General features: G+C 57.4%; 1 protein-coding gene across 4 annotated transcripts in view; it reads right to left on the bottom strand.

Annotated features, from left to right (window-relative positions):
- The window catches only part of mical3a (microtubule associated monooxygenase, calponin and LIM domain containing 3a), a 706,722-nt gene that overhangs the window by 64,570 nt on the left and 629,070 nt on the right, over window positions 1–13,082 (bottom strand). For all 4 annotated transcript variants that reach the window (XM_086008561.1, XM_086008560.1, XM_086008562.1 and 1 more), the window contains 2 exons: window positions 6,826–8,599; window positions 5,550–5,644 (listed from right to left, as the gene is read on the bottom strand). In XM_086008561.1, coding sequence (XP_085864687.1) covers window positions 5,550–5,644; window positions 6,826–8,599 — 1,869 coding nt within the window. The remainder of the gene's footprint in view (window positions 1–5,549; window positions 5,645–6,825; window positions 8,600–13,082) is intronic.

Here is a 13,082-nt window from a genome sequence, read left to right on the forward strand (position 1 = left end):
TGTGACACATTTTCCGGTGCTGGAGCCTTGACTACTGCCTCAATCTTGTCAGGGGACTTATGTAACCCCTCTTCATCGATGACGTGGCCACAATACGAGATCTGTTTCTGGAAAAACTCGCACTTGTGGCGATTAGCTCGTAGCCCATACTCCTTTAATCTGGTGAGCACCTTCTCCAAGTTGGCGAGGTGATCACCGTCATTTTCGCCCGTGACCAAGATGTCGTCCAAATAACACTGGGTCCCTGGAATCCCTTGCAGGACCTGATCCATCGCCCTTTGCCAGATAGCCGGAGCCGAGGCTACTCCAAACACCAGCCGGTTGTATTGATAGAGACCTTTATGAGTGTTGATCGTAAGGTAATGTTTCGAAGCTTCTTCTACCTCCATTTGCAAGTACGCCTGGGCTAGATCAATTTTGGTGAAGCGTTTACCTCCAGATAGCGAGGTGAAAATATCCTCAATTCGTGGAAGCGGATATTGCACCGTGTGAAGGACTGGGTTCACTGTCACCTTAAAATCCCCACAGATGCGGACCTTCTTTGGTTCCCCAGGCGTATTACTCAACGACCTCTTCATTACAGGAACGATGGGTGTTGCCCACTCGCTCCAGTCCACTTTGGACAGTACTCCTGAACGTTCCAACCCTTCCAGCTCTGCTTCAACAGCTGGTCTGATCGCATAAGGCACTGGTCTGGCCTTCAGAAACTTTGGGCTTGCATTTTCCTCTATTTTAATTGTTGCTGTTATTCCTTTTAGTGTTCCTAGTCCCTCCTGGAACACTTCTTTTGCGTCAGTTAGCATTTTTGACAGTCGTCCAGGTGTGACGTCGTCATCCTTTTTGGCCTCAACCTTCAGTGCCTGTATGGAATGCCAATCTAATTGTATCTTCCGGATCCATTCACGTCCTAGCAGTAGTGGTCCTCCATTTGGCAATACATATATATCCATTTTAGGTAATTCCTGGCCTTTATATGTCACTTTCACCCTTATTTTTCCTTTGGGGTAGACTTTTTGCCCCGTATACGTCTTCAAGACAATCTCTGTAGCTTTCAAGGGTATGTGTGAAAATAGCCGCTTGTAGTCTCTTTGATTTATGACTGTTAGAGCTGACCCTGTGTCCAATTCCATTTCCACTTGGACTCCGTCTATCTTGAGTGTAACCCAGATAGTCTGGTGATCCTCCATTTCGGTTACATTATGTAGTTTCAGACAACCCAGCTCCTTGCTTCCGGAGTCTGTGTCACTTTTCTGTTCGTCTGAACCACTGTCCATCACCTGGTGTACCTTTTTGTACTTCTCCTGTGGAGATTTCTTACTGTTGGTTTTCTTCCCAGACCTGCAGACTCTTGCTATGTGTCCTGCTTTCCCACACTGTCTGCACACTTGGTCCTTGAACCAACAATCTTTCTGGTCATGTGTTGTTCTGCCGCAGCGATAGCACTTCCCTGTTCCATAGGTCATTTCGTTGGTGCCATATTCTTGCGGTCTCCGTTGTATCTCTGCAGCGCCCCTTGCGGCTGCTTTGTGTGATACTGCCATACTGAAAGCTTTGTCCAGCGTAAGGTCCTTTTCTGATAGAAGCCGTTTCTGGGTTCCTTCACTTTGTAGCCCACACACAAACTTGTCCCTTAACGTGTCTGCTAGTCCCGCTCCAAACTGGCAGTATTTTGATAGCTTGCGCAGTTCCGTTAGGTACTCAGCATTGCTTTCGTCTTTGTGTTGGTTCCTTTTATGGAACTTAAATCGTTCTGCTATCAGCAGCGGTGTGGAGTTTAAGTGGTCCTGTAGGATTTCTACTATGCTTTCAAAATTCTTGTTTACCGGCTTCTCTGGGGTTATTAGATTTTGCAGTAACCCATAAGTTTTTGCACCCATGGAATTTAACAGAACCAGTGCTTTATTAGCATCTGGCACTTCATTCGCCCTGCAGTACACCTCAATACGTTCCACATATGTCGCCCAATCTTCGACTTCATTGTCGAACGTAGAGATACTGCCACTCTTCGGCATCCTTGGGTGTGCGTTAACTATCACCAATGGCGCCTCCCGCGCTTCCCCTTCTTCTCCGCTGGCACAAAATGGTGTCTCCCACGCTTTCCTTCCTTCCTGCGCTCGCCCTTCTTCTCTGCTGCGGCTTCTCAAAATGGCGTCTCCCGTGCTCTTCCTTCTTCTCCGCGGCTCAATGGCGCCTCCCGCGCTCTCCCTGCTTCTCCGCGGCTCAATGGCGCCTCCCGCGCTCTTCCTTCTTCTCCGCGGCTCAATGGCGTCTCCCCTTTCTTCGCCCCGCGGACCCTGTTCAGCCCGTGAGCACTGGCTGTGCTCTGCGCGTTCTTCTTTTGATATTTTTCGACGCCGCTCAGTCTAGAACCCGGCTGTTTCTTACCCTCTCTCTCTCCGGTTTGTTTTGTTTTTTTTTTCGACGCCGCTCGGTGCTCAACCCCCGGCTGCGCCCTGCTCTCTTCACCCTCTTTCTTACCCCGTCGACGCTGCTCGGCTCTCTCTCTCTGCCGTCGGTCGGCTCCAGCCACCGCTGCTCGGGAAGGGTCTGCGCTGGACCTGTCGTCGGTCTCTTACTGCTCGTTGTGGCTGGGGAACCAAGCCCGGCTCTCCACAGCCTCCCCTGCAAAGTTGGATCTCTGCCTGACTGCTGGGCGGTTGCTCGTGGTCGACACCCGTGTTCCTGGCCTCGACTATTTTTATTTTTATTTTTTCTTTCTTTTATGTTGCAGGTAGATTCGAATCGACACTCGTAACCACTGTTAGATCCGTGGTTCAATGGATAAATAATCACACGGATGCTGTACATTAACAAATAGCAGGTCTTTACTGGAGGAGGGTAATCTCTAGACTGAGGGTACAGAGGCATGCGCAAAGCTTATATACCGGTGTGGTCACTGCCGGTACTACAGTATACAGGAGCTGTAAAGTAGTTCTGACTTAAAGGCACATACACTACACAATCCATCCTTCTGATTGCACAATCTCCGTGCTGAGTACCACAAGCTCCATCTGGGGAGGTCAGGAAGCATGTGGCTGTATCTAAAGGCGGTGTCGTTAAAGCTGTGCCCAGTCCCCCTGGTTATCCCCACAGTTTGCCCTCTGGTACCTGCTCCTTCCTTTTATGTAACTCAGATACAAGATCAAACACATCAGCAGGCAGCTGAAGAAGAGCAGAGGGACAATGGAAGAGGGTCAGAGGTTAGAGCAGTGACAGGAGATTGCCGAGAGATTCGAGGGGTACAGCAGTGTGTGGGGCCCAGAGATCACTGATCACACTGACCAATCCACAACATCCCTCTTAAATTCTGTATGAGTATGGTGGGGAAGGAATTCAGTGTGACAGAGTGTTGCACATGGTGAAATTCCCCGCAAAATCTCGGCCTGGGAATGGGGAGTGCAGCAGACCAATGACAAGCTTGAGACCAGAAAATCACCCACACTGAGAAAAGGAGCATCAGAGGCTTTCAACCCTGCTTCTGCCCGGCACCCGGTGGCACAGGAAGGGAGCACAGACCAGAGGGGTGCTGCATGTACCCCTGTGCTACCCGTAACCCCACGTAACCCCACACACCTGGAACCCCGCCCCATACCTCCTGGACTCCTGCGCCCCCAGACTCCCGCACCCCCAGGCTCCCGCACCCCCACACTCCCGTAGCCCCCAGACTCCCGCACCCCCAGGCTCCCGCACCCCCACACTCCCGTAGCCCCCAGACTCCCGTAGCCCCCAGGCTCCCGTGCCCCCAGACTCCCGCACCCCCAGGCTCCCGCACCCCCACACTCCCGTAGCCCCCAGACTCCCGCACCCCCACACTCCCGTAGCCCCCACGCTCCCGTAGCCCCCAGACTCCCGTAGCCCCCACGCTCCCGTACCCCCAGACTCCCGCACCCCCAGACTCCCGCACCCCCAGACTCCCGCACCCCCAGGCTCCCGCACCCCCACACTCCCATAGCCCCCACGCTCCCGTAGCCCCCAGACTCCCGTAGCCCCCATGCTCCCGTACCCCCAGACTCCCGCACCCCCACACTCCCGTAGCCCCCACACTCCCGTAGCCCCCACACTCCCGTAGCCCCCACACTCCCGCACCCCCAGACTCCCGTAGCCCCCACGCTCCCGTAGCCCCCAGACTCCCGTAGCCCCCACGCTCCCGTACCCCCAGACTCCCGCACCCCCAGACTCCCGCACCCCCAGACTCCCGCACCCCCAGGCTCCCGCACCCCCACACTCCCATAGCCCCCACGCTCCCGTAGCCCCCAGACTCCCGTAGCCCCCATGCTCCCGTACCCCCAGACTCCCGCACCCCCACACTCCCGTAGCCCCCACACTCCCGTAGCCCCCACACTCCCGTAGCCCCCACACTCCCGCACCCCCAGACTCCCGCACCCCCAGGCTCCCGCACCCCCACACTCCCATAGCCCCCACGCTCCCGTAGCCCCCACGCTCCCGTAGCCCCCACACTCCCGTAGCCCCCAGGCTCCCGTAGCCCCAGACTCCCGCACCCCCAGGCTCCCGCACCCCCACACTCCCGCACCCCCAGACTCCCGCACCCCCACACTCCCGTAGCCCCCAGGCTCCCGTGCCCCCAGACTCCCGTAGCCCCCACGCTCCCGTAGCCCCCAGGCTCCCGTAGCCCCCACGCTCCCGTAGCCCCCACGCTCCCGTAGCCCCCAGGCTCCCGTAGCCCCCACGCTACCGTAGCCCCAACGCTCCCGTAGCCCCCACGCTCCCGTAGCCCCCACGCTCCCGTAGCCCCCACGCTCCCGTAGCCCCCACGCTACCGTAGCCCCAACGCTCCCGTAGCCCCAACGCTCCCGTAGCCCCCACACTCCCGTAGCCCCCAGGCTCCCGTAGCCCCCACGCTACCGTAGCCCCAACGCTCCCGTAGCCCCCAGACTCCCGCACCCCCAGGCTCCCGTAGCCCCCACACTCCCGTAGCCCCCAGGCTCCCGCACACCCAGGCTCCCGTAGCCCCCAGGCTCCCGTAGCCCCCACGCTCCCGTAGCCCCCACGCTACCGTAGCCCCCAGGCTCCCGTAGCCCCCACGCTACCGTAGCCCCAACGCTCCCGTAGCCCCCACACTCCCGTAGCCCCCAGGCTCCCGTAGCCCCCACGCTACCGTAGCCCCAACGCTCCCGTAGCCCCCAGACTCCCGCACACCCAGGCTCCCGTGCCCCCAGACTCCCGCACCCCCAGGCTCCCGTAGCCCCCACACTCCCGTAGCCCCCAGGCTCCCGTAGCCCCCACGCTCCCGTAGCCCCCACGCTCCCGTAGCCCCCACACTCCCGCACCCCCAGACTCCTGTGCCCCAGTCCTCGGCCAGTATTCACTGAATGGTGATTGACAAAGGGAGCCCCCATGGACAGTTACCCTCCCTCACCCAGGCTTACTGGAGCGAACCGCAGTCCAGCTGGCCCAGCCTGGCTCAACACAGACAAGGGAGCCAGCCTGCAGTTTACACTCCTGCAGGCCACAGGGACCAGGATCTCCCAAAGAGGACTTAAACACACATGATATACAGCTCCCGCACACACACAGCCGTGCCCGGGTACCTCTCGCCTGGAGCGCTGTGAGGTCCTCTCAAGAATATCGTCGCTCGACAAGTCCGAGTCCTCTGACAAACTCAGGTGTTGACGGAGCTGGAGTCCTGCAAGAAACAACAAGCATGTGAAAGAGGCCCAAAACTACAATGCAGTGATAGTGCAAAGAAGGGGCCCATGCTGTGACAAGGGCAGTGTGTCGGGGGCGGGGGGGGGGCAGCGTGTCGGGGGGCAGCGTGTCGGGGGGCAGCGTGTCGGGGGGCAGCGTGTCGGGGGGCAGTGTGTCGGGGGGCAGCGTGTCGGGGGGGCAGCGTGTCGGGGGGCAGCGTGTCGGGGGGGCAGCGTGTCGGGGGCAGCGTGTCGGGGGGCAGCGTGTCGGGGGGGCAGCGTGTCGGGGGGGCAGCGTGTCGGGGCGGCAGCGTGTCGGGGGCAGCGTGTCGGGGGGCAGCGTGTCGGGGGGCAGCGTGTCGGGGGCAGCGTGTCGGGGGGCAGCGTGTCGGGGGGCAGCGTGTCGGGGGGCAGCGTGTCGGGGGGCAGCGTGTCGGGGGGCAGCGTGTCGGGGGGCAGTGTGTCGGGGGGGCAGCGTGTCGGGGGGGCAGCGTGTCGGGGGGGCAGCGTGTCGGGGCGGCAGTGTGTCGGGGGGGCAGTGTGTCGGGGGGGCAGCGTGTCGGGGGGGCAGCGTGTCGGGGGGGCAGCGTGTCGGGGGGGCAGCGTGTCGGGGGGGCAGCGTGTCGGGGGGCAGCGTGTCGGGGGGCAGCGTGTCGGGGGGCAGCGTGTCGGGGGGGCAGCGTGTCGGGGGGCAGCGTGTCGGGGGGGCAGTGTATCGGGGGGCAGCGTGTCGGGGGGCAGCGTGTCGGGGGGGCAGCGTGTCGGGGGGGCAGCGTGTCGGGGGCAGCGTGTCGGGGGGGCAGTGTATCGGGGGGCAGCGTGTCGGGGCGGCAGCGTGTCGGGGGGCAGCGTGTCGGGGGGGGCAGCGTGTCGGGGGGGCAGCGTGTCGGGGGGGCAGCGTGTCGGGGGGGGCAGCGTGTCGGGGGGCAGCGTGTCGGGGGGGCAGCGTGTCGGGGGGGCAGTGTATCGGGGGGCAGCGTGTCGGGGGGGGCAGCGTGTCGGGGGGCAGCGTGTCGGGGGGGCAGCGTGTCGGGGGGCAGCGTGTCGGGGGCAGCGTGTCGGGGGGGCAGTGTATCGGGGGGCAGCGTGTCGGGGCGGCAGTGTGTCGGGGGGGCAGCGTGTCGGGGGGGCAGTGTATCGCGGGGCGGGTGGGGGAAGTTTTTTGTAGAATATTCCGTACCCACTGCTGTGCGTAGGATGTCGGTGGTACGTTTGGTGGTGGAGTCGATAGTGTTGCTGCTGGATGGGGTGCTGGGACAAGCCTTCTCCTCCTTCTTCTTTCTATCCTTTCTGTAACTGGAAAAGACGGATTTCCAAATCGACCTAGGCTTGCTCAGTTCCTCGGCTGTGCTGCCCGCTTTGTCCGGCAGCCTGCCTTCAGTCTTTGACTTCTTCTCCTTTTTGTTCTTTCGGGGCGAAAATAATGAGGTCCTCTTCTTGCTTTTGCCAGCCGAGCCTTCTGAGGAGGCTCCCGAGCCCTCGTAGCTGTGATCCTGAGCTGGTGCTGGGCACTGCAACCTGTCCACCGTGGTCTCTTGCTGCAGCTTGTGACCATTGCTTAAGTTGAAGGTGGGGGGTACTGTCGTCTCGGCCCAGGCATCTTGAGCCGATGGCTGTTTGGGGACTCTCCGGGAATAGGTTGGGGGTACTTCACCCACTTCCATTTCTTTCATCTTCCTCAGCTGTTTTTCCATTGCATCTCGGAGAGCTTGGCTCTTGACCGACTTCTCTCGAGCCCTCATCCTCTCCTTGGCTATCTCTTTGGCCTCAGGGGAGATCTGAGTCAGTGGCCGCCGTTTTGGACTCGTAGCCTGCGAATCTCTGGCCTTCGGGCCCTGGGCTAGATGTAAATTACAAGGCTTCTCCTGCTTAGGCCGGCTGGTCGGGGGAGTGTAAAATCTTTCCTGAAGGCTGGAATCGGGTGTCCGGTCATCGTACGTGTCCTCCACATCATCCGCAAATGGAATCTCATCAATGCTCTCTGCCAGCGACTTCCTTGCACTGTCTGACTGTGAGCCAGACGTCTGCTGGGCTGAGTTCGGCTGGTCGCTGGCTAGCAGTGTGGGGCTGGTGTTGGTAGCATTCTGCCGCTTGTCACAGTGCTTCTTTCGTCGGAGGGTTGCGGGCTCCTCGTTGGCAGGGGGTGGTGGAGGCGGGCTGGAGGGCGGTGTCAACATGGTGTCTGAGTTATTCAGGCTGTCGCTGGCAGCAGTCCTGGTGTTGCTCAAGCTTCCGTTCAGACCCACCCCAGAGGTGCTGGTCAAGTCCCTTTGGCCACCGTCTGAGCTCTTGGGGTCCACGCCGATGGATGGGCTCAAGGTTAGAGCCAGCGACACCTGCTCTTCAACTCCAGACACGTTCAGTGTTCTGGAGGGTGGCGGAGGGCTCGCCGTGTGGCTCCTCTGCTCCTCAAACATCTCTTCGGGGGTGAAGGATTGAGGAGAGGCAGACCCTGTGGTGGATAATGTGAAGCTGGTTTCTGAGCCGCTGGTTGGGTCCAGAGGAGTGACCCCAAGACTCTTCCTAATTTCCATGCTCCTCAGCCAGAATTCGTCGACGGGATCCTTTCTGGCCGGTTTCTCTCCCCCCTGTGCAGGGCATGCAGCCCTACTTGTTCCGCCGCCTTGCCGGTCCTCGCTGAGCTCGGTTATTGGAGTGGACGTCAGGATCATGGACACCGGCTGGGATTTCACCGGGGACTGAGCAGTGATGGGGCTGGCCACTTCGGGAGATGTTGGTAGTTGGCAGCAGATGGCAGGTGGGGCAGAGCCGGGACTCTGGGCTGGAGGGGTGGTGGCTGGCTGAGATTTCACTGGTGAATGAGGTGATGGAGTTTCCGGGAAGGACAGAGGCTGTGATCGTACTGGAGAGTGGTCAGAGAGTGGGCTGGTAGCTTCCCCTGACTGTGCAGTTCTCATTTCAGAGCCACATGGCTTCACGAATTCATCCACTCGCTGAAGGGGCAAAGAAAACAAACATTTTCATCAGAAACGGGCACCAGACCAAACAGACTCACCCATATACACAGGCAGGGGCGAGGGATACAGAGTAAAGCTCCCCCTACACTGTCCCATCAAACACTCCCAGGACAGGTACAGCACGGGTTAGATACAGAGTAAAGCTCCGTCTACACTGTCCCATCAAACAATCCCAGGGCAGGTACAGCACAGGGTTAGATACAGAGTAAAGCTCCCTCTACACTGTCCCATCAAACAATCCCAGGGCAGGTACAGCACGGGTTAGATACAGGGTAAAGCTCCCTCTACACTGTCCCATCAAACACTCCCAGGGCAGGTACAGCATGGGTTAGATACAGAGTAAAGCTCCCTCTACACTGTCCCATCAAACAATCCCAGGGCAGGTACAGCACGGGTTAGATACAGGGTAAAGCTCCCTCTACACTGTCCCATCAAACACTCCCAGGGCAGGTACAGCATGGGTTAGATACAGAGTAAAGCTCCCTCTACACTGTCCCATCAAACAATCCCAGGGCAGGTACAGCACGGGTTAGATACAGGGTAAAGCTCCCTCTACACTGTCCCATCAAACACTCCCAGGGCAGGTACAGCATGGGTTAGATACAGAGTAAAGCTCCCTCTACACTGTCCCATCAAACAATCCCAGGGCAGGTACAGCACGGGTTAGATACAGGGTAAAGCTCCCTCTACACTGTCCCATCAAACACTCCCAGGGCAGGTACAGCATGGGTTAGATACAGAGTAAAGCTCCCTCTACACTGTCCCATCAAACACTCCCAGGGCAGGTACAGCACGGGTTAGATACAGAGTAAAGCTCCCTCTACATTGTCCCATCAAACACTCCCAGGGCAGGTACGGCACTGGGTTAGATACAGAGTAAAGCTCCCTCTACACTGTCCCATCAAACACTCCCAGGGCAGGTACAGCATGGGTTAGATACAGAGTAAAGCTCCCTCTACACTGTCCCATCAAACACTCCCAGGGCAGGTACAGCACGGGTTAGATACAGAGTAAAGCTCCCTCTACACTGTCCCATCAAACACTCCCCGGCCAGGTACAGCACGTGTTAGATACAGAGTAAAGCTCCCTCTACACTGTCCCATCAAACACTCCCAGGGCAGGTACAGCATGGGTTAGATACAGAGTAAAGCTCCCCCTGCACTGTCCCATCAAACACTCCCAGGGCAGGTACAGCACGGGTTAGATACAGAGTAAAGCTCCCTCTACACTGTCCCATCAAATACTCCCAGGGCAGGTACAGCACGGGTTAGATACAGAGGAAAGCTCCCTCTACACTGTCCCATCAAACACTCCCAGGGCAGGTCCAGCACGGGTTAGATACAGATTAAAGCTCCCTCTACACTGTCCCATCAAACACTCCCAGGGCAGGTACAGCACGGGTTAGATACAGAGTAAAGCTCCCTCTACACTGTCCCATCAAACACTCCCAGGGAAGGTACAGCATGGGTTAGATACAGAGTAAAGCTCCCTCTACACTGTCCCATCAAACACTCCCAGGGCAGGTACAGCACGGGTTAGATACAGAGTAAAGCTCCCTCTACACTGTCCCATCAAACACTCCCAGGGCAGGTACAGCACGGGTTAGATACAGAGTAAAGCTCCCTCTACACTGTCCCATCAAACACTCCCAGGGCAGGTACGGCACAGGGTTAGATACAGAGTAAAGCTCCCTCTACACTGTCCCATCAAACACTCCCAGGGCAGGTACAGCATGGGTTAGATACAGAGTAAAGCTCCCTCTACACTGTCCCATCAAACACTCCCAGGGCAGGTACAGCATGGGTTAGATACAGAGTAAAGCTCCCCCTACACTGTCCCATCAAACACTCCCAGGGCAGGTACAGCACGGGTTAGATACAGAGTAAAGCTCCCCCTACACTGTCCCATCAAACACTCCCAGGGCAGGTACAGCACGGGTTAGATACAGTGTAAAGCTCCCCCTACACTGTCCCATCAAACACTCCCAGGGCAGGTACAGCACGGGTTAGATACAGAGTAAAGCTCCCTCTACACTGTCCCATCAAACACTCCCAGGGCAGGTACAGCATGGGTTAGATACAGAGTAAAGCTCCCTCTACACTGTCCCATCAAACACTCCCAGGGCAGGTACAGCACGGGTTAGATACAGAGTAAAGCTCCCTCTACACTGTCCCATCAAACACTCCCAGGGCAGGTACAGCACGGGTTAGATACAGAGTAAAGCTCCCTCTACACTGTCCCATCAAACACTCCCAAGGCAGGTACGGCACAGGGTTAGATACAGAGTAAAGCTCCCTCTACACTGTCCCATCAAACACTCCCAGGGCAGGTACAGCATGGGTTAGATACAGAGTAAAGCTCCCTCTACACTGTCCCATCAAACACTCCCAGGGCAGGTACAGCATGGGTTAGATACAGAGTAAAGCTCCCCCTACACTGTCCCATCAAACACTCCCAGGGCAGGTACAGCACGGGTTAGATACAGAGTAAAGCTCCCTCTACACTGTCCCATCAAACACTCCCCTGCCAGGTACAGCACGGGTTAGATACAGAGTAAAGCTCCCTCTACACTGTCCCATCAAACACTCCCAGGGCAGGTACAGCATGGGTTAGATACAGAGTAAAGCTCCCCCTACACTGTCCCATCAAACACTCCCAGGGCAGGTACAGCACGGGTTAGATACAGAGTAAAGCTCCCTCTACACTGTCCCATCAAACACTCCCAGGGCAGGTACAGCATGGGTTAGATACAGAGTAAAGCTCCCTCTACACTGTCCCATCAAACACTCCCAGGGCAGGTACAGCACGGGTTAGATACAGAGTAAAGCTCCCTCTACACTGTCCCATCAAACACTCCCAAGGCAGGTACGGCACAGGGTTAGATACAGAGTAAATCTCCCTCTACACTGTCCCATCAAACACTCCCAGGGCAGGTACAGCATGGGTTAGATACAGAGTAAAGCTCCCTCTACACTGTCCCATCAAACACTCCCAGGGCAGGTACAGCATGGGTTAGATACAGAGTAAAGCTCCCCCTACACTGTCCCATCAAACACTCCCAGGGCAGGTACAGCACAGGGTTAGATACAGAGTAAAGCTCCCTCTACACTGTCCCATCAAACACTCCCAGGGCAGGTACAGCATGGGTTAGATACAGAGTAAAGCTCCCCCTGCACTGTCCCATCAAACACTCCCAGGGCAGGTACAGCACGGGTTAGATACAGAGTAAAGCTCCCTCTACACTGTCCCATCAAACACTCCCCTGCCAGGTACAGCACGGGTTAGATACAGAGTACAGCTCCCTCTACACTGTCCCATCAAACACTCCCAGGGCAGGTACAGCACGGGTTAGATACAGAGTAAAGCTCCCTCTACACTGTCCCATCAAACACTCCCCGGCCAGGTACAGCACGTGTTAGATACAGAGTAAAGCTCCCTCTACACTGTCCCATCAAACACTCCCAGGGCAGGTACAGCATGGGTTAGATACAGAGTAAAGCTCCCCTGCACTGTCCCATCAAACACTCCCAGGGCAGGTACAGCACGGGTTAGATACAGAGTAAAGCTCCCTCTACACTGTCCCATCAAATACTCCCAGGGCAGGTACAGCACGGGTTAGATCCAGAGGAAAGCTCCCTCTACACTGTCCCATCAAACACTCCCAGGGCAGGTCCAGCACGGGTTAGATACAGAGGAAAGCTCCCTCTACACTGTCCCATCAAACACTCCCAGGGCAGGTACAGCACGGGTTAGATACAGAGTAAAGCTCCCTCTACACTGTCCCATCAAACACTCCCAGGGCAGGTACAGCATGGGTTAGATACAGAGTAAAGCTCCCTCTACACTGTCCCATCAAACACTCCCAGGGCAGGTACAGCACGGGTTAGATACAGAGTAAAGCTCCCTCTACACTGTCCCATCAAACACTCCCAGGGCAGGTACAGCACGGGTTAGATACAGAGTAAAGCTCCCTCTGCACTGTCCCATCAAACACTCCCAGGGCAGGTACGGCACAGGGTTAGATACAGAGTAAAGCTCCCTCTACACTGTCCCATCAAACACTCCCAGGGCAGGTACAGCATGGGTTAGATACAGAGTAAAGCTCCCTCTACACTGTCCCATCAAACACTCCCAGGGCAGGTACAGCATGGGTTAGATACAGAGTAAAGCTCCCCCTACACTGTCCCATCAAACACTCCCAGGGCAGGTACAGCACGGGTTAGATACAGAGTAAAGCTCCCCCTACACTGTCCCATCAAACACTCCCAGGGCAGGTACAGCACGGGTTAGATACAGTGTAAAGCTCCCCCTACACTGTCCCATCAAACACTCCCAGGGCAGGTACAGCACGGGTAAGATACAGAGTAAAGCTCCCTCTACACTGTCCCATCAAACACTCCCAGGGCAGGTACAGCATGGGTTAGATACAGAGTAAAGCTCCCTCTACACTGTCCCATCA

Source organism: Somniosus microcephalus, chromosome 16 (genome assembly GCF_052327205.1).
Source record: "Somniosus microcephalus isolate GS21.2 chromosome 16, FLI_Smic_1.0, whole genome shotgun sequence".
Classification (NCBI taxonomy): domain Eukaryota; kingdom Metazoa; phylum Chordata; class Chondrichthyes; order Squaliformes; family Somniosidae; genus Somniosus; species Somniosus microcephalus.